The 21,814-nt window shown below is 44.5% G+C and overlaps 1 protein-coding gene across 3 annotated transcripts in view; it reads left to right on the top strand.

Moving 5' to 3' along the window:
- PAX5 (paired box 5) overlaps window positions 1-21,814 on the top strand; it is a 190,556-nt gene that overhangs the window by 7,775 nt on the left and 160,967 nt on the right. For all 3 annotated transcript variants that reach the window (XM_079113560.1, XM_079113559.1, XM_079113561.1), the window contains exons 2-4: window positions 5,560-5,725; window positions 10,949-11,146; window positions 18,758-18,822. In XM_079113560.1, the coding sequence (XP_078969686.1) occupies window positions 5,560-5,725; window positions 10,949-11,146; window positions 18,758-18,822 (429 nt within the window). The remainder of the gene's footprint in view (window positions 1-5,559; window positions 5,726-10,948; window positions 11,147-18,757; window positions 18,823-21,814) is intronic.

Here is a 21,814-nt window from a genome sequence, read left to right as displayed (position 1 = left end):
CCCCGGACCTCTGTAGCTGCGTAGACAACTTTACAAAGTGCCAGGGCTTCCAGGCAGGGGACGTGGAACAACGCGCTCGGCCGCCCAGGCCGAAGTACCTGGTCCGGGAATCCCGCCTCTAGCAACGCGTAGTGTAGGCAGCGAGCTGCAGCCTTTCGGGGGCTCCAGCAGCGACATCTCAGAGCATTCGGAGAACCCTGGCTGTGACTCGTAGAGGACTCCGGGCCGGGCCAGTTGGAGGGCACGAAGTTGTAGCGAAAGGTCAGTCTGAGTCTCAGACAGCGCCCCAACCCTGATGGCGCCTTTTTCAGGCTTAGGGGGTGATCAAGACTGTCGTTTGGAGGAAAGCGGGGCCCTGATCAATCTCTGTATTTGTGGAGGAAGAGAATGAGAGCTAAGAAAGGACACCGGGTCCGGGGCTTCAAAGGCGTCCTGGAGTTGAGGAGGGGGATTTGAAAAACCAACGAAGTCGTGCTCCCTGAGCTAAGCTTCTGCTTAGGAGACGGCCAGTTCATACAGAGACCCTTAAAGACCCCATTGGGTCCTTCTCTGCAGGACGCCTGCCTCGTGATGGCTTCTCCCCTTAAAAGAGAGAAAGAAAGGAAAAAAGAAAGAAGCCAATTAGTCATCAAACAGGCGCCCCCGCCTTCTGAAAGCCGCTTCGTGTGTAGGAGACGGAAAGGGTCATTTGGGCGCGGGCAAGGTTCGCCTGACTGATCCGCGGGATCCTTCCAGTTCACCCATTAGCACAGCCTCCTGTGAGATGAGCGCTCCTCTCACGGTGAGTTAACGCCGGTTAGATTCGGAGATTTCAAGGAAATTCCAAGTGGAACGAATCGCGTTTCCTTTCTGTTGGCTGTAGAGCCGGCCGAGGAGGCTTTGGCAACAATCAGTCTGGTGTCCAGTTTGGGTCTCTGCGGGTTGCAGGTCAGGGCAATGGTTAGGAGCCTTCTCCAACCTCCGTTTGCCTCGAACAGCCCAGGATTCGGCTTCCCTAGCCGTGGGTCCCCTATTTAACAAAGGCAGCAGAGACCCGGCTGGAGAGAAAGCGAGCTTCCGGGGCGAGAATGTCCGTGGCTGCCAGGGAGTGCCGAGTGACTTGGCAGGCAGGGGAAGGCTTGTCTAGGCGCTGGGCTGGCTGCAGGCAGGTCAGTTTCTCTTTGTGTCAAAATTCAGAGTCCAAGGTAATTCTCCAAAGCGGTGGGTTTGCGCAAAGAAGCCGCTAGTTCTGGTCCCAGCCCAAACGATTCCCCACCATTTGGGGCCTATGCTCAAACGGTTTCCAGTCCGTGGTGACCCTAGTGCTCTCTGCAGCATTTTCCTGCACATACTTGAGCCTGGCTCTGGAAAAGCTATGATCTTACAGAGGGAGCCTGAAAATAAATGAGTTGGAGCAATATTCTGAGAGGTGGGCAAGTCCTTGGCTCAGCCAAGAAGTAAATGGGGGACAAGATAGGGAGAGCTGCCCCCTGTGCTTCTCTCCATGCTGGCTGGAATCCACAGGCCCCTGCTGCTTCCTCCAGCCCAGAGGTCTGTTGCTCAGAGGTGGTTCGCAGCCCTTGGGGAGATAGTATCAGACTAGGTGGTCTCCTGGCTGTGGATCAGCATGGAGAAGGCAGCTTCTTCCTGGTGCAGATTAGTCAACTGCTAATGTCTGTGCCTCCTTGCCCTGGCCTTCAGTCTGCCCCCTCCTCCCATTTTCAATCTCCCTGGCAGCACCGTGGGGGCTGGGCCCCAGCCAGCCTAGCTTCCAGAGCTGGTGCAAGACTTTGGCTTCTTTGGAAGAACCTTTGGTTCTGGCATCCAAAGCTGTTTGCTTGAACAATATAGGCCAGCTCTGGAGACCAGTTTGCAGGTGATGGGGGTGGTGGAAAAATTGATCCTGGCTGATGGTTGTGATAAATAGGGGCTCAAAGTCCCACCTCCTCATCTTCCTTCCTGGCACTGGTCAATTTTTCCCTGTCACCTCTCCCCACGTCCCAACTTCTTCTACCACCACTTTTGAGCAAAACAACTTCTACAGGGAGGGGCAGGCACTGCTAGGAAATTGGCTTCAGAGTTCAAAGGTGTCCTATTTACCATTCCAGACTCATCATTCACATCAACAAAACGGCCTCCCCTTCAAGACATTTTCTTCCCCCAAGCGTCTTTATGAGGCACTTTTGTAGCCAGTGCCCTACCTGAATGTCACCCAAAACTTCATTTATGTCCATTTTATAGAATATGTTACTAAGGTCAGAGAGACAAAAGAACTAACAGAAGTTCACAGGAGCAAAGCTGAAGTTGCTTTTTGGGTATCCTTGAGAGAAGCATAAACATAAAGCTTTGAAGGGGAGAGGGAAGGACTCAGATTTCAGACAGAGGGCAGCGGACTGTGTGGGTGAATTCACATGTGCAAGATTCTCACTTTGTGTAGTTCAACCATATCTGTGTCCACTGTCCGACTGTTTGTGTGTCTACCTGTTGGAGAGTTCATTGGGGGGATTTCATGACTACCCTTTCCATATGCTCTTGTTCACATGTCTGTGTGCCCCTTCGTTCTTCCTCTTTGGTGCATCTAGGAGGAATTTCACCGACCCTGTGGGTCCTGTAGTTCAATCTGCAGCTAAATCATCAAAGACCTTCCCAAGACCCTATGCCCAGCCATGATCTTTGGGGTGTGGTCAGGGCCCCCAGTGGCTGGTATATCATTATCAGAACCTGAGGAGCATCTGTGGAAGCCAGTGCCTTCCAGATCACAACCACAAAGGCCCCAGGAGCATCTGCAATTCAACCTTTCTTTACCCACCTCCCTCTAAACCCTGTTTACTCTGACCTGTGAAGGCTGGCCTATGTTTCCCTTGTATCAGTGTGTCTGCTTCCCCGTCTTCGCTTGCTTTGCTCTCACCTGTCTCTGTTGCAGTCTTTATATTCTCCCCCTGGAAAGTGTAGGTTTTCTTGGTCTAGCACACTTCCAGGGGATAAGCCCTCAAATAGCTGGAGTCCACAGAAGTGGAAGCCAGGACTTGGGTTCTTCAAGCGGACGCAGTGCTTAAGTGGAGACACTAGAAAACAAAAGTCTGACTCCGAAGAAGTCTCTGTTTTCCAGATGCCCTTTCTCTGTGCTTTCTCCATTTTCTCTTCTTTTTCCTTTCTTGGCCTATTTTGGCTTTTCCATTCCTTTTTTTCTTCTCTTCTGCCTGTCTGATCTGCTGCTTCTTTTCCAGGCTCTCTTTCCTTGCTATCTCTCTCATTTAGTTCCCACTCTATACCTTTCCCACATACTTTCCTTTTTTCTCTTTTCTTTCCCTGTCCTACTTTCCTCCTCTCCGCCCCCCCCGCCCCTCCCACCCCCCCCCCCCCCAATACCAGGATAAATGGCTTTCCTCAGGCCACAACTGTGAATTTTCTCACTGCCATCCTTGAAGCGCTCTGTTAGGTAAAGGCAAGAGGTCCAAGTGGATTTGGGGTCTTTCCAGGAAGCTGAGAGAGATAAAAGTCTCTAGGTCTCCCTGGGTCTAGTGTCAGCTGTGGAAATGTGCATCAGATTCTGCAAGAACCTTAGCAGCTTTGCCTTTGTGGTCAAAGTTGAAGGTGTGGAGACTTGCTGTGACCAAGACCAGACTCTAGGAGAGACCATTGGTGGTTTTTGTTTTGTTTTGTTTTTCCATGATATTGACAACCCACCAAACTCACAAATGACTACTCTTGGTATTAAAGTCCTTTGAAGGTGGCTGCTGTGTTTGGGGCAAAAAGTCTCAACTGGTTAGTAGTGTAGCAAACAGGCTTTTGTAGATGGGCCACAAGGCCTGGACTTCCAGGTCCTTCCAAAAGTGTGCTGGTGTTTTTAGCTTCCTTTCTTTTCTGTCCTTTGACCTCTCAGAGCTCATATCAATTTTGATTTTACTTTCTTTTACTTAAATCCAGTTTGTCTTGAAAGATCTATATAATCCATTTTTCTTAGATGCTCCCAGCCCCAGAACCAAGCCTTCCTAAGGCTGTTGGCCAGGGTGGCTTCAGTCTTTCTGGTTTAGATAAACTGTACAATTGTGTTCCTAACTGCAAAATCCTATTCAAGATGTTTTCCCTTTTATCTTATGTCTGAACTGTTTCAGAAAAATTAACACCAATTAAAGCTCATTTTGAAAATTAGAAAAATGCATCATAAAACTGGAACTAAGTACTTCAATTATCTTTTTCTTTGAAATAAGCCTGAACTTGAAATTTTAGGAAATATTGATGGGAAACCTCAGTGGATTGCTTGGATGGTTTTAAGGATATAGGCTATATTAACTGTTTTTGCCCCCTCCATTTCAAATATTATTCATGAACCCAGGCAGTAGATGAGTATTGGGGAAAACAGCTGAGATGAAGTAGCTATTTTATGTTTTAGACATGGATGTGTATGTATGTGTGACCTCGGAAGTGCCTTGGCTTCCCTCGTTCAGTCCAGTCCCAGCCCAGTTAGTCCTAGTTAAGGAGGATCCCCACTGCCTTTGCCTCTGAGCTGCCAGTAGCAACAGTATATGCTCTGGGCTTGGCTCTTGGCCCCAATCCTCAACAATGTCAGTTAGCAGCTGATTAACAGCTACAAGGTCAATGATGTTGCTACATTGGATCACTCTGTGTTTACTGGGTTAGCTCTTCAATTTACTTAGGTCCCTATTTTCTTCCAGATGGACCTTGATGTAAGAGAAGGGCGCATATGGAGAGAAGAGGCACTCCCAACTCCTTTTACTTCAAATCCATCTCAGAGCTCTTGTGAAATGGGGCTCAGAAGCTTTCTTTGGCTTCTTTATTTCCCCCCAATCAACTTAAAGCTGCTTGTCAATTGCAAAACACTCCAAAAATTCCAGGGAAATGCCTTTATAACAAATCATGATGCAGTGAGGTGGAATGTGCTGTGTGTAGAAGATCCTATGACCCATTTCTTTTGTGTGCTTTGAGAGGGTACAGTGGTCAAATTCACATGTCAGACTCACCTTAATGGAAGGGTTTAAAAACATTTTTTAAAAAAATTTTAATTAAGGCAGTGGTTGGGTTTTTGTCTCAGTACTCTGCAAATGCTGTTTTTTTTTTTTTTTTTTTAAGTCCTTAGCCTTGAATTAGATGGCTGATTTAAAAAACATTTTTCCCCTGAGATGTAGGTTTGTTGGAATAGTCCTTTTCACTTTTAAAGACATTTGTTAAAAGGAAAGAGTTGTGCTGTTTTTGTTTTTTTTTTTCCTCTTTTAATTTGATGTATTTTAAAGCATAATTTTCTCCTTAGGATCTTCCTTAGACTTGTGCCCTTATTGTTAGTATAGGTTAAATATTTTTTAAAGTCCATTGTTTAAAAATTGCAAGGAAAATGCTAGTAACTAAAGGAAACAGCATGGCAATCCTGACTGTCAATGGCCCAACTGACTGCTTGAAGATGGACAAAAGCTAAGCTTAATTTTAAAAAGCAACCCAGTGTGGTCTGCGGGATTGAACTCCAGGAGCGAGACATCCAGCCTCTGGGTGCTCACAATGGCGCTTCTACTATGTGACTGGTTCTAACCACCCTTCCCCTTGCCCTTTGTTTCTGATCTGTTTCAGGACATGGAGGAGTGAATCAGCTTGGGGGGGTTTTTGTGAACGGACGGCCACTTCCAGATGTAGTCCGCCAAAGGATAGTGGAACTTGCTCATCAAGGTGTCAGGCCCTGCGACATCTCCAGGCAGCTTCGGGTCAGCCATGGTTGTGTCAGCAAAATTCTTGGCAGGTAAAGGCAGGAGCTCCAGGCTTCCATGATCTTTCAAATAAAGACCTTAAAGATGACCCAGCAGCTGTCTAACGTGCCAGTGTCATAGTGAGGATCATGGTGGCATTTTACTCTACATGCACAGCACTTTAGAGTTTACAAAGCCCTTTTGATCCATCTCAAAGTAGCCCTGGGAAATCCCATCTCAAGTGATAAGTGGAATAGGGTGATTTAGGAGGGACATGTTTCTAGAAAGCCTGGTGTATTATCCTAAAGAACCCAAGAGTAAGAAGTCTCAGGAAATTCCCCTACCCATCTTAGGTGAGCTCATAGCTCTGGGCTGAGCTGGGTAGAGACTCTGTAAGTTATAATATAATACAACCAGAGTTTAGTCAATCTTCTTTTCTTTCTTCTTTCCTTTTTTTTTTTTCCTTCCCTTTGTGTGTGTGTGTATGTGTGTGTTGAACCCAGGGCCTCACAAATGCTAAGGAGGTGCTCTACCACTGAGTTACGTCCTTTGCTCTCAATGTTTCATTTTAATGTTTTCAGAAAGCATATTCCACTTTTAAAAGTCAGCCATCATTTTCAGTTTGGGTTATCATCAACCTTATTATGTTGGGCTGCTGTGTTTTTCTTCTATGTGTTGTGTTTCCTTCGTAGTGACAGGCATCCTAAGTATATATTAAATGGGGGTGGGGGTTAGTCAGCAAACGCTGACTCTCAAATCTGACATTTGAAAGTTGCCACTTGACCCGGCGATTTGCTGCAAGCAAAATACTAACAATGACGATTCTCCCAGAGGGCTGTATAGCCTTTTAGCGCTCCAGTTTATTTTCTCAGTAGCCTCAGCATGATCCAGTGAAGCATGTTTTAAGACGAGGAAACAAACCTAGTGAGGCGAAGTGACTAACCCAGGTTTATCCATCCAGTTAGCACTTGGGTTGGGATGGATCCTAAAGGACTCCTGGACCACCTGTATCTCCCCACACCCCTAAACACAGCTGTAGGCTTGTTTCTGGGCATGTGGTAGTGTTAGAGGTCTTCCCTGGCAGGCAGGAATGTTCTTGGGTTTAGCCGTTCACTGCTTTCCATTTCTTTCCCTGTGTCAGGAAACAACCTTTGTCTTGTAGCCTGCATTATGGTTGGAGAACAGATGCCAGAATAAAAAATAAATATTCTGAAGTATGTCAGTGACATCATGACTTTCTGCTTGCTCTTTTCCTTCTGTCTGCTGGAATTCATGAAATTCTCTCAGCTGGAGGAAGCAACAGTGTCAAATAGCCTTGCAGTTTTGCCTGAGGCCAAAGGAAGAAGTTTAAGGGCCAGGGGCCTGGCAGCTTCTTTAGGGTTCTGGATCCCTGTATTTATGTCTCATCTACCTGCCCAGAGCAGGTACCTCAGCTGTGAAGACTGGGGGACTCTGCTTCCATTTAGTGATCTGCAAGCAAATGAGCCTCTGCCAGAGTTCAGAGAAGATTTGAGGAACTCAGCCTTGTATTCTTGCTAGAGGGTGGTTTTAGACAGGAAGGAGAGAGTGAGAGTAGCAGAAGAAAGTAGGAGAGCGGGAGAGAAAAGAGAAAGAGAAAAAGGAAACAGAGAGAAGAGAATGGTTTTTAAAAGACAGAAATAGAAACAAGAAGACAGAAGGAGAAAGAAAAAGAGAGAGGAGAAATGTTTTAGACTGTCTCAGCATTGGACTTCTAGAGTTGAATGGGTCTCAGATACCTTCCTGTGAAGCTTCTTTGTACTGAGGGAGAGGGAGAGAGAAAGAAGGCCCTTCCTTTGTTTTTGCTGAGACATCCTTGCTGAGCCGACATTTTGCTCGCTGTTTGAAATCTTCAAGATACTGAGCCTTTTTTTTCAGAGCGAACATCCAAATGCTGGGTCCTCATGTTGTGCTGCTGTGGAGCCCTCCAAATCTCCCGGAGACTAAGGCAGACAGGGATCCTTCCAAACCCAGCTGGCAGCCTCCCTCGGTCCAGAATAGATTTGTCACTAGGTAGAGTGGCACTAGGAAGTTACGCGTCGCTCTGGTGCCTGGCCGTTTAAGTTGTCAACAATAAATTGGAATTTCATAGCTCATTATTTTCATAACTAAGAACCACAGTGGACAAAATGTCACTCTAATTAGAACTGCCTTTTAAAAAACAAGTTCAGTCCGAAAACAGTGTGACTGGGAATTTCTGAACTGGGGCTGTTCAATGCACAGATTTTTTTTTTTTCTTTCCTTTTTTTATTTTTTTGTTTGGTTCACTGAAGAGTTGTATAGACACTTAGGAGGTGACAGGTTGTAGAGAGTGTGTGGAGTGTGGTAGCTGTGGTCTTCAGAGGTTACATGGAAAAATAGGCAAAGTCACTGAGGTAGGCAGAGACCCCTGTCCCCCAAGGAAGGAAGTCAGTCTTCCAGAAGTGTGAATGGTCAGTCTAGATCTCAAGGTTGCTGAGGGGCTGGAGAGGCACAGCCCAGCGGCATGCGAGGCCAAGTTTAAATCTACCCTGAGCCTGACTGTTGTCTTTTCCCACCGGAGCCTGGTTGGGAGGTTCAGGCCACTTGGAATTGGTTGGTATATTGTTAGACAGCAAAAATAAACATTTTAATTAGGACTTTAATCCTCAACTCATGCTTTTTATTTTATGTTTTGCTAAAGTGTCTTGTAACCATTCTGTATTTCCATCTTCACAACAGCCTTATGAGTCAAGCGGGGCAAACATCCTCCATCTATTATATAAAAGGGATAGCTGAGGCCTAGAGAGGCTAAGTGAGTTGGCCAAGATCACACAGCGAGTTAGTGTCAGAGCCACTGACAGGCACCTACACCTCTTGACTCCCAGACTAACACCCTGTGTACGGAAGGACACTGTGTGTTGGTGGCTGCCGTTCGTCTTTTGTCTGTAAGCCAAAGGGCTGCACGGCTGTTTTGCTGAGATGAAAGGATGGTTATTAAGTCTGAATTCTCACTTGACACAGTTGTGAGTTGGGGTTTCAACAATGTCAGTGTTGCCTTCTAAGTGCCTGGCCCATGTGTCAGTCAAAAGGAAGACAGAGACCTCTTGTGTCAAGACCACAACCTCCCACAGTTGGCACTGCTCAGGTGGGTGGCGGTGCAGTCCGAGCACCGCCACCCACCAGCCACGTAAGCGGGGGCCTTTATCCTGCTGCCTTCTGAGTGGCCATGTGAATGTTGTAGACCCATTCAACTACACAGTTTGAAGATGCAGCACAGAGTCAGTTATCTATGTGTCTGTAACCCCTGCCCTGAGACCATCCCTGTCCTAACAGGCACTAGAGAATCAGCGAGTGAATGAAAGATGCATGTGAAAATGTGGTAAACACTAAAGCTGTCTGCAGCTACAAAGAGTCATTGTTATTATTATTTAAAAAAAAATTTTTTTTAACCAAAGCAGCAATTTGCTCTAGCGGGAAAAGCACTGGATTCAAAGCCAGGTTTGAAGGCTGCAGCTGCCTCTAACTTCCAGAAGCATTTGGACGAGTCACTTAGTCTTCTGATCATTTATTTTCCCTTCTATTCTATTTTCCCTACTGACTTCAAAGAATTGGTGTGATAATTTGAAGATGAGCTCTGTAAATTTTAGAGTGTTGTGCCTAAATAACAAGTGTTGTAAGTAAAAACTGACATTTTATTATAAAATTGAGAGGACAATTAGAAACTTCAGGGATTGGTATTTGCCTGGATTTAGGTACTTTTCTAGACTTGCGGCTAAAAAAACCCCAAAACCAACCAAACAAACAAACAAAAAAACTAGGATTTTTAAAAACGCTGTTGTGAATAGTGTATATTTTAGCAAATTATATAGAAAATTGCTTTCAACAATTTCTCAGAAAGAGGGAGGATATGTTGAGTTTTGCCTTCCGATCAATGAGTAAATGACTCTTCTCAATGAAAAATAGACTTTTTACTTCCACATCATTGCTCTCAAATTATTTCTTCTAATCTAGAGTATTCACTAACTTGGCCCTAACCAGACTTACCCAGGTTGAGAATTTTAGCATCTCTAATAGTGTTGCCATTGTTATTGGATAACATGTTCACCTATCCCAGAATCACCTGGTTCCTTTACGTCTTATAAACTCTGGCTAGGTTTAAAAATTACTAGCTGTTTCTAAAATGTCTTTTGGTTAAAAAAAAAAAAAAAAAATTCAACTGCAGGATAATCTCCTTCAGAAGAGGAAGTCAAAAATTCCTCTGTAAATATTGAGAGAGACATCCAGTGACGGCTCAAATTCAGAAAAAGAATCAAGTCATTTTTCTCCCTGAAATGATCTTTCATGGCACTCTTCTCCCTGGTCTCGGTTTTACTGTAAAACCCTGACATCCTATTTGCGTTAACGAGGAAAAGCTGATAGCATGGAAATGTCCTTAGAAACAGCCATTTACCTCAGCGGAGGCCCCTGGAAAAGCTGCCGAGACTCGTGGTTGGTTTTTCTGATTGCTTGGGTTGTGATTTCCAGCACATTTCCAGTTAATTCTGGAATCCAACACTCCTTTTAATTTTACACCAGGGTTATTGTTTTTCTCTTATGGAAAAATAAGTTGCATTTTAGGGGACAGTTTTACTGTATGCTGGAGATTCTGCTATAGGATGGGAGAAATGGAAAATCAAAGGTATAAATCATTTTTCTGGGAAAATTTTTAGTTCACGAGGATTGGCCACTCGATCTTGACTGGCTCCAAGGAAGTCATTTAAGTTCTTTGAATCTGTTTTATACCATAGAGGGCATAGAGGGTACCTGTTCATTTATTTGTTCATTTACTCATTTATTCATTCACAATGAATGATGAGCTTAGCACTTTTGAGAATCAATCAGGAAAACTGACTTGAAAGAATTTTTGTAAAAATTGATAGACGAATGCAAAATAATTTTGTTAATCTGTAGCATTCTGCTAGTGCTGTCCAATAGAAAAATCGTGAGCAATTTAAAAGCTTTAAATTGGAATTTAAAATTTCCTAGTAGTACATTAAGAGAAGTAAAAAGAAATGGGTATAACTAATTTTAATTATGTATTTTATTTACCCTAACATGAAAATTATCATTTCAACATATAACCAATATAAAAATTCCTAGTGAGATATTTTGCATTTTTTTTTTTTGGTACTTAACTAAACTTTAAAAAATCTAATTTGTACATTCACAGCATATCTGGGTTCAGACTAGGCACATTTCAAATGTTCATTAAGTTGGCTGGTTCCTCACGACTAAGCTCCTTTCTCCTTGGGTCCTAGGTATTATGAGACAGGAAGCATCAAGCCTGGGGTGATTGGAGGATCCAAACCAAAGGTCGCCACGCCCAAAGTGGTAGAAAAAATCGCTGAGTACAAACGCCAAAATCCCACCATGTTTGCTTGGGAGATCAGGGACCGGCTGCTGGCGGAGCGAGTGTGTGACAATGACACGGTGCCCAGTGTCAGTTCCATCAACAGGTGAGGGGTTGCTGCTGGTGGGGGCTGGGGTTTGGGTGGCATGTCTGTGTGTACCTTCCCTGAAGATCTTGTCTCTCTTTTTATCAAGACCCCTTAGGGGTTAGTGGACAAGAGGTCCAAGATGGGGTTGCTGGTCTTTGTTCCTTCTCTCTGAAGTGGACAGGAGTGCTTGGCCTAGGGAGAGAAGCCCAGGCCAGTAGCTTGCCAGCTTGAGAATTTTCTGAGTCCAGACTAATTTTCATCACTCTCTTCACCATCTATCTGTGTAGACTACTTTGCGGTGAATTGTCCTGATGAGGACTTCACAAATGTCCCTGTCCTTGCCAGCCAAGGCTCAAGGTCTTAGTACTGGTCCATCTCAGAGGTTCCCAGGAAGAAAATCCTGCCTCTAGTTTGGGCAGAGGTTAAGCAAGTGAGTATGGGGAGCAGGGCCCTCACTTGGAGTTGGGAGACTTGGCTTCTCATTGCTTCTCTGTCAGCAACTCAAAGTAGGATCTCAACAGAGATCTCAAGAGTAGGATCTCTTGCTCTCTCTGAAAGCCCAGGACCCTGGTGACTCTGACATGGGTCTTTCATCTGCAAGGATGAGGTCCAGGATGCTAGGATGCTCTGGAGTGAGAGAACTGCCCTCTCCCAAATTCCCTCAGTTCTCTCCCATGGAGACAGGGAATCAAACACCAGGGTGCCAGACCCAGCATCATCCAGGGAGCACAGTGACTTCCTCACTTCTCTAGGCTGATCCAAACTACGTTGAATGGTGCTGTCAGAACACCATTTAAGAATGAAATTACTTATTTATTTTGCATTGCTGGGAATCAAACCTTTGTGCATGCTAGGAAAGTGTTCCACTATTGAGCTACATCCCCGGCCCTAAAAAATAATTTCTGGAAGAAAGTCTTCTAGTGTAGAGGGTGCAGTCTCAACTTCATTTAAACCTATAGCATTAGGGATGAAGTTGTAAGGTAAACAGAAATGATTGTTCTCTAGTTCCACAAAGAAAAAAGAAGCCTACAGACTGAAAACTTGAACAGTTCTCATTTCTCCAAGGTCAGACTGTTTGGGCATAGAGGACCCCTCACCCCTGGCCGAAAGAGATGGACTGGAATGTCTCTTGAGGTCTCCTCTGCTCCTGACAGTCATTCCTCTGTGATGACTCAAATGCACAGAATCACCGTCGACATTTCAAGACCCACTGGTTCATAAACTCTTAGCCTCTCTTCCTTCTCTCTGCAAACCTTTGCCAAGGCCCTGACATCCTGTGTGGTGCTGAGGAGACAGAGGGGAGCGGGGCACACAGCTTCCCCGTCTCTGTTCTAGAAGGCTACCTCCTCCAGGCTAGAGTTCTGATGTGCGTTTATAAGTCTGGGTGGCCTAGACAAAATCACTGAGGAAGTAGCAGTGACTGTGGTGGGCTTGGGGGTGGGAAGAATGCCTGTTCTCCTGTATTATGAGGAGCTCCAATGTGTTTGTGAGTCCCTTACTTTTGGCTCAGTGCAGAATTTCCATGACACAAAAAGCATCATGACTTGTGTTCTGGGCCTCCAAAAACACAGATGTGCTGGCAGATGCACCTAAGGCAATGTTGGAGGAAGTGGCCTGCCATATCTGTGATCAGGTTCCAGAGGCCCACAGGTCTCCCAGCACAGGGTATACCTATACTTAGGCAGTTCATGAGCTAACTTTAGGTGAACCATGGGGGTCACAAACTCTCATGCTTTATGTGGGGTCAGGCGGATAATGTAATGAGGGAAGCAGGTCAGGCAGCAGGCTGTAGGGGGTGGTAGGGCCTGTGGCAATCAAGAAAGCACAAGCCTTATTAAAGGAGCAGTTGCTTCTCAGCTCCAGATGAATGCTGCCAGGAATGTTTGCTGGATTTTTTCCATTCTTCAAGAAAAGTTGGAAACTAGGACCTGTGTATATTTGTGTTCATGTGTGTGTTTGCGTATGTGACATCTCTATATTTTTAAACAGTAGCAACTAATTTCAAGCATAACCCACTTACAAGACTCTGGTTTAGATCCTCTGTAATGCAAGGATGAAAACTGATGTGCGTTGAATTTATCTTCATGTATTTTAGGAAAAATATAAGTGGAAAAAAGAGAAATATAAGTGGCGCACCAAACCAGTGAGCTTGTGAAATTTGAATTTTCCCCACTCATGGTAGAGAACTACAGTTGCCTTATAAAATGCAAATATTTAAGTTAAAAAATGTTATTTGAAAGAAACTTATGGAGCAAAGAGAGCAGTGGTATAGGTGTGGCTGAGGAAAGGAGAACCTATCAGCTGAGGCTTGGTGCCTGGAGCTGGGCTGGTGGAAGTCTAATGCTGGTTACTGGAGCCATGCCGAGCCCTAGGGACCTCCTGGTGTCCTGGTCCACAGCAGTGACCTGCTAGTGGTACCTCTGTGCTGCTGTTACATCTGTGGTCTCCTACAGCTCTCCTGCAGCAGAGAGAGAAACTGAGTCCCGGGTGGGGTGGTGGGGAAAGATGACCCTGAGATAGTAAAAGGTGGGCTGGTCTCTTTCCATTACTGTCCTGTAGGACTCTGCAAGTGACAGAACTGAGGATCCATAAGAGAGGCAAGGAGGGGTAAAACAGTCATTCCTACTCTGTTTTGAGCCTTGCAGCCAACAGTTTGCTCTTTCAAATTCCTCCATGCTTAGCCTTTCCTGGAACTACCTTCGGGGAGCACTCTGGCTCTTTAGTGGGAGCTCACTAAGTGTGGGACAATCTCATGCCAATGCACCCGCCTCTTCCCTCACAGGAAAACCTGAGCCTGGGCAGCATCAATTTTATTTTCCACACAAAGGCAAAACTCCCTTTACATTCAAAGGGGTACAACTTCTAAGTATTTGCTTTGCAAATGTCACATGTCACCCTATAAGAGGGTCCCCAGTTCTCTGACTGCACCTGCCTCCCTTGAGGCAACTCCTCACCATCGTCTCTTTCAAGTGGTTGGAGAGGGAGTGGTGGCTGCCTTTGTAGCTATTTTAGTGGCCACAGCATCCTCTTCACTGTTCACCCATTGCAGTGTGTCTTTCTGCTGTCTTCTGAACCAACGCCCAAAAACATGTCTCACATGGGGATAGGCAACACTGAACAAATTCTGCTAGGCTTCTGGGAACTTTCCAGGGACACAAACCAACTTGTTCATTTGGCTTCTTATGGACTAGTGTGCTGGGATGCTGCACAGCCCGCAGGGGGGATTCTTGGAATCCAGCCTGAGTGGCATCTAAAGGTGGCTGTCCCAGAGCTAATCCAAATGGTGGGTGGAATGGGGGCTTCCTTCTTCTGTTTCAATCCTGTGGCTCTAAATCAGGGGCTGAATGGTGGGGACGACAAGGGACATTCCCAGTTAAGGGAGGTAACCAATGTGAGAATGGGGATCCCATTGGTGGGCATTCTAATTTTTCAAAAGAAGCTTGAAATCAGGTATTTATGGCAAAGTTCACAACTTAGTCATATTAGCAACTAATTAAAATAAAAACAAAAATACCATATAAGGGCTGGAGGCAGCCTGCGGTGACAGTTGGTTAATTCTGCCGTTCATCCTACCTTTGGCGGCAAGTCTTCTGAGATTGCTCTCCCAGTCTCCCTTTCTTCTCCACCTCAGTTGCAGGCAGGGTGCCACCAATGGTCCCCTCTCCCAGCTTAGCCAGCCAGACGCCAGGTTTCTGGATGCTCATCACAGTCGATGGCCCATGCTTCTTCTGCACTGATGACAGTTGCATTGGGGCCACGGATGTGGGTGTTTCTTCAGCCCCATCGCCTCCTTCACAAGGCACCTTGATTTTTTTCACTCAGTGTAATTTTGTGAGTTTTTCAAAGTAAGGGAACTGATGCAGAAAGGGGATCCTAAAGATACAAGGTCTCTTGGAGTTTTAACCCTGAAATTCTAAACAGATATTGAATTCATATGGGCTTTATGCCTCATATGGGAGGTATTTGACATTGAACTACTTTCTTCAACTGAAAAGAAAAGTGTTCAGGCCTGAGGGATGGGAGTCTGGGCTAACTAGCTGTGTGACACTGGGCTAGTCACTTGAGCACTCTGGGCTTTGGTTTCTTCATCTACGGGAAGAGCCTGATTGCTGAGTTCTCTGTTGGAAACCAAAGGACATTCCTATGCATCCAGGGTCACAGTCACACAGTGAAATGCTCAGCAGCAGCATAAGGATAATCCCCGCCTTTTTAAACCAAGGACCTTGTGCATGCGAGGCAAGTTCTCTGCCACTGAGTCACACCCCAGTCCAAGGATATTCCTTTTAGTGTTGACTAATTAGTTGGGATACTAATTATCCCAACTGTCTTGGACTCAGAAAAAGTCCTAGTGAACTCTCATTGGGACAGGTATTGATGATAGTGTCACTTTTTAAATTTTAATTTTTTTAGAGGAGCTAGGATTGCATTTGGCCTTTTCCTTCCCACTATCATTTCTTCCCAAGGGAAGATGATCTTCATTTTTACTTGGGGCTGCTGCAAGCAGATGGGCAAAATCTCTTATTCCCGGGAGCAGCTTTCCCTGTAGTTGTAAGACTCCTAATAAAGCTCCATCACAACCTTTAGATAGTATAGGAGGGTGGCTTCTTTCCCTTCCTTCTCAAGGGGAATGCATGTGCTTTTTAAGGCAAATGTGAAACCTGCTCTTTAAACCAGGCATGGTGGTACATGCCTATAATCCCAGCAACTCGGGAGGCTGAGGCAAGAGGTTCCTGAGTTCAAAGCCAGTTTCAGCAACTTAGGGAGGTCCCAAGTAACTCAGCAAGACCCTTTCTCTAATAAAATGTAAGACAGGGCTGGGGATGTGACTTGGTGGATAAGTGCCCCTGAGTTCAATTCACGGTACCAAAAAAAAAAAAAAAAAAAAACAAAAAAACTTCACTTTAATCTTCATGAAGACACCACCCACTGAACAAATCTTCTCTTTAATCTTCATGAAGACACCACCCACTGAACAAATCTTCTCTTTAATCTTCATGAAGACACCACCCACTGAGAGTAACAACACCTAATGTTTATTGAGCATCTGCTATGGAGCAGCCACTTCTAAGTGGTTAATTAATTCAATCCTAATAATAACCCTATGAGGTAGGAATGATTCTTAGTCCCATTTTACAGATGAAGAAACTGAGTCATAGAGAAGTGAAGTAATTTATCCAAAGTCATGTAGCTGGTAAATTGCAAGGCTGGGATTCAAACTCTAGTAATTTGATGGTGGAGGTTTACACTTGATCACTATGCTGCAGCTGGCTTTATTAGGGATCTAGAACTAGTTGAAAAGAAAAAGGAGGAAAATGTGATTTTTCTTTGCGTTACTTATGCACAATTTGTTATGAAATATTTAACCACATACTTAATATGTAGATACACTATATTCATATCTGGTGTAGCCACATATTCACCTCTGTAGCTGTATCTCTGCAGAAACACACACAGAGAAGGCGTTATACACAAAATGCAAACATTAGATCACAAGCCGGCTTAATTCCAGGTGGTCAAAAAGACTGCCTTTCTTCCAGGTCTTTGTGCTATGCACTCTGTTCCCTTAGTTAGAGTAAGTGATTTCAATATTGGAGAAACACACACACACACACACACACACACACACACACACACACGCTCTGAATATATTAGAGGCAGTGCTTAAGCTGACCAATTAGAAAAGGGCAGAGGGAGCCGTGGTTCATGCCTGAGATCCCAGCTGTTCAGGAGACTGAGGCAGGAGGACCACAAGTTCAAGAGACAGCCTGGGTAACTTAGTGAGACTTTATCTCCAAATCAAATAAAAGGGACTGGGTGTGTAGCTCAGTGGTGGAGTGCCTGCCTACCATATGCCAGGTTTTTGGTTCCATCCCTGGTACCTGCAAAAAGAATTAAAAAGAAAATGACCAAAAGGCTCTTTGCTGTATTCAGGTGGCCAGGGCAGCAGAGGACCTGTAGTTAGGCTGTAGGCTATAGGGCGAATGGAAAGTCCATTCCAGTCTACCACCTGAAGATGGGGCACGCCCTGGATGAGCAGGGAAGGCAAGCCTACTGCCCGGGGGCCTTAAGGGGAGATAGGGGAGGCACCTGCTGCTCTTCTGTCCTTCACTTACACAAACCAGGGACCCAGAGCAGCCTTGAAGTGAACTTCCAGATATAATGGTCAGGCATGTGGGAAAACTTCTTATAGAGTGTGGCTTAAAAAAGCAGGATGCAAAACTGTGTCCAGGGTTAAAACCTGATTTTGCTAAGATAAAATGGATATTTTTAAATATGCACAGAAAAGTCATCATAAAGGAAATGTGCTGAAATGTGATTTTGGATGTCTTCTTCATACTTTTCCATGCTGACCAAATAGTACAATGAACACATATTATTACTTTTATAAGAAGGCAAAATTCTAGTAAATGTCGTTTTTAAAGGGAATAGTTTACAGAGTGTAGAATCCCAACTACTCAGGAGGCTGAGGCAGGAGGATCACACTGGAAAAAAAAAAAAAAAAAAAAAAAGGCAGGAATAGCTTGAGGCAGAAATAGAACTTTTCACAAGAAGTTGAACATTTTATTATTATGCACCTTTCTGCCAAATGCCAGGGAAGGAAATTTCTCATAGCTCCCCAAGGGACTTCTGGCTTGGCTCTGTTCTTTTCTCAAAGATATACTGGGCTTGTGATCTTCTGGGGGTATGATGTGTTGTTCCAGCTGGAGGTTTGTAATCTAAGCTCCCTAAAGCCAAAGGTTCTGTAGAAGAAGATCAGAACTTCCAGGTGGCAAAGGGAAGTCAGTATTGCTTTTATATGCTGGGTTTTGGGTAAAATTTTTGTTTAAATTTTTTTTTTTTTTTTAAAAAGAAGGATTTGACTACTTAAAATCAGCAAAGAATGGTCTGTTCCAATTCCTTTATCATATTGAGGCTTCACGACGGAATAGACTTGATCAAGGTCGCCATCAAGTTCTTATTAGAACTAAAGCAAGATCTCTGGAAAGACAAGCCAGGATGCCCCTGGCTCCCAGCCTTGTGGATCCTTTCAATGAGGATTTGTACCAGGCTGCTTTCCTTGTAGCAAAACCAAACCCTAGTGCTGCCTCTTGGTAGCACTTTGACCTTTAGTTTCAGAGTAACACATACATCCCCTCCCTTGGAAATTTCCTGTTGGGAGGGGTATTAACCTTGCAATGGGCTCTCTAGGGCAGAGAAGCCAGCCAGGAGAGCTCCCTGAGGTCAGTGAGGTTGTGTGGTTTGGTTCCTTCATTCCATGCATAGGAGGCTGAGGTCTAAGAAGAAAAGGAACTCCCGAAAGTCACTCAGGGAGTCCCCTATAGAGCTGGAACATGAGAGAGGAATGCCTACCTGTAATGTTAACTCAGCGTCCCCTTTCTTCAGAAGAAATACTCAGGACTCAGAGAGAGGGTGCCAGTTATCTAAAGACAACCAGGAATATAGGAGCTGAGTTGGGCATAGTCCATAATTCTTCCAAACCCCTAACTCCCAACCTGGGTTCTTAATGTCTCCCCACTTCTGTCCTTATGTCCCAGTTTGAGTCTGGATTTTCTGTTTGTGCATAGCTGCTTGAAGTCTTTTTCCTTCCTGATGGTAAATAGCCATTTGTTTTTTTTCCAACTGCCACAGGATCATCCGGACAAAAGTTCAGCAGCCCCCCAATCAGCCGGTCCCAGCTTCCAGTCACAGCATAGGTAAGAACTTTAAAAAAAAAAAAATTTGAAAATCTAATGGGCTCCAAATATTCTAAAGAACTTTTAATCATTCTTATGGACAGATAATTCTGCATAAAACACTTCGGCACACGTACTAATGCGCCTTCTTTGTCATTCTCCAAGGGCTGAACCTGGTAAATGAATTTTATAAATACTGCTAAAAGGTTTTGAATTTTACTGATTATTATGATAAATAGCTTTCACCATGAGACAGAAAATTGAAATCTAAGCCAAAAAAAAAAAAAAAAATCCACTAATGGGGGTCTATAGAATGTCAGATAATTAAAGTAATAAATCAAGAAAGGGATACTTATTCATAACATTTTCTGCATCATTAGTCAGTAAGTAGTTTTGAATGTGTTTTTTTCTTCTATCAACCAGCCCTTCTGCAATTCTTTGTGCGCTTGCAGTCTTGAGTGAAGATGTGGCAAAACTTCCCCAAACTTACTTTCTCTCACTCTTGCTTCGATCTCATGCGCTCTGAGAATTGTCAAGGTGGGGCTTCTGACGGTGGGGCTTCTGACACTCATGGGTGAAATCTGAAAGTGACCGTGACCTTCTAAGGGCAGAGTCCTCTTTCCTGCTACTCAAGAGTTCAGACATCCCCTGACTTTTTCTTCACAGATGAGTTGAAAATGACATGTGTCTGTTTGAGGTATTTTTTCTCCACTTGGGACAAAAGAAGCACCTCTTTCTAACTGGAGGAGAGTTGCTTTACTGTAAGAGAGTGGGTGACCATCTGGCAAGCCCCTGACAGTTCACTGTCCCTGTGAGTGCTGCACAATCACACCTCAGAAGGGGCAGACTTTCCATGCCTTCATCACCGTCTGTCCTCCCTTACCTGCACCTGAACTTCTCACGGCGGTAAGGAACCACAGACGCCTGGCTTATAGTTTCAATTCTGTCACTAACTCACTCAGTGAGCTGTGAAAGTCCCTTCACCTCTCTGAGTCTCAGTTTCCTCACTGATGGGCACAAACCAGGTGCTCTCCAAGGTCTCTGATCCTCCTAGTTTGCCTCTTTGGATAAAGGTAAGAAAGAATCCCTTTCTGCCATGAGATAATTCTTCATTTAGCAATACCTCCAGAAAGTGTTTGTCACCACTAATACTACACATAAGCAGGACAAAACCCCCTATTTTCAAGGACTTCTCAGTCCAATGGGGGAATGTAACAGAGAGAAGTTTGCAAAACACTGAGATGAAGCCCAATAAAAAGGTATGGGTGTCGGGAGAGCAGAAGGAAGAGAAATGCCAGCTCTGCTGGGCTGTCCCAAGAGGGTTGAGGAAGTATTCTGGGGTGGCAGGATGTTTGCAGCTGAGATTTCACTTGTGGACAGGTGCGATGGCGCATGCCTATAATCCCAGCAGCTTGGGAGGCTGAGGCAGGAGGATGGTGAGTTCAAAGTCAACCTCAGCAACTTAGAGAGGCCCTAAGCAACTCAGAGAGACTCTGTTCTAGATAAAATATTTTGAAAAAAAAGGGCCAGGGATGTGGCTCAGTGGTTAAGCATCCCTGGGTTCAATCCCTGGTACCACAGGGGGAGAAAAAAAGAGAGAGAGAGAGAGAGAGAGAGAGAGAGAGAGAGAGAGAGAGAGAGAGATATTTCACTTGTGGCTTTAACTGTTTCAGGCCGTGAAGCAATGGGAATCAAACAAGTTGTAACTGATAATATTCTTTCAATAGGTTTAGAGGAATAGTTCTGTTGTGGGTCAGCAGAATAGTTTATCCCAGACATTTTAATTTTTTATGGAAAATCAATTTATTATGAATATCTATAAACAGACATTTTTATAAAAACTACATCTCACATGTATTATAGTCCTTTATGGTTTAAAAAGTTACTGAGCAGGGCTGGGGTTGTGGCTCAGTGGTAGAGTGCTTGCCTAGCGGTGTGAGGCACTGGGTTCGAGTCATAGCACCGCATATAAATAAGTGAATAAAATAAAGGTTCATTAACATCTAATATATATATATTATATATATATAATCTAATATATATATATACATCTAATATATATATATATATATATATATATATATATATATATGTTACTGAGCAGTGAGGAAACTGCAGCTTAGAGAGATTGAATAATTAGCCAAAGCTCATGTTGCCAGGAAGGGGTGGAGTCCCTCCTGCAGTCACAAAATACAGAATCAAATGTCCTCTACTCTGTAACCTGGTGACAGTGGCTTATATGTGACTGTTGCTGTTTAAAGTATCGAGTGGCCTGTGATCCTCTTTCTTTTTCTGTTCTTTGCCTTAATACAGAAAAGGTTGTGAGATTTGCATAAATCTATTTTGAGGAGCCTTTTCTGGTGAAGGAAAAGAGAAGTTAAAGATTTCTACTTCTGTGTCTCTTAAGGTTGATCTAAAATCAGACTCAACCGTGGAAAGAAAGGCAGGGTCCCTCTAGGCTGTAGGACAAGGAGTTGGAGTCCCTCCAAAGAAAGGAAGAGCTCTTCATGGGGTCACCACTACTTCCAATAATTTTCTGCCCTTCAGAGCCAAAGGTGGCTCCATCCACCTCCAGCTAGTCATACCCAGGGAAATGTCTGAGATTAATCTGCAGGTTGAAGTGAACCAAGGCGGAACTGGAAACTCAGCTGTGGAAATGGAGAAGGTCCACGTGAGGACTGGTCTCTCCCTGGGCTCCGGGTGGGCCTGGAGTCAATGAGAAATTTGTACAGAAGTCTCTTCTCCCCCCAGTCTCATCCTTTGCGTTGAGACCTGGTCTCAGTCACAAGTCACAGATCCTGCCCCCACTTCTGGGCAGGGGAAATCTAGACTCTAAGCGAATGGGCCTAAGGCCAACATGGGGCCAGGTGCAGCAGCTCATCAGCTAGAGGACGTTGAATCACTTCACCTTGTGGAGCCTCAGTGTCCTCGTTGGACAAATGGGGATACACAGGGCTGTCACCCTCATCAAATGAAAAGCATTGCATTGGGCTGGGGCTGTGTCTCAGTGATT

Source organism: Sciurus vulgaris (genome assembly GCF_902686455.1).
Source record: "Sciurus vulgaris genome assembly, chromosome: 15".
Lineage (NCBI taxonomy): Eukaryota > Metazoa > Chordata > Mammalia > Rodentia > Sciuridae > Sciurus > Sciurus vulgaris.
This window is presented reverse-complemented; position numbering and strand designations above follow the sequence as displayed.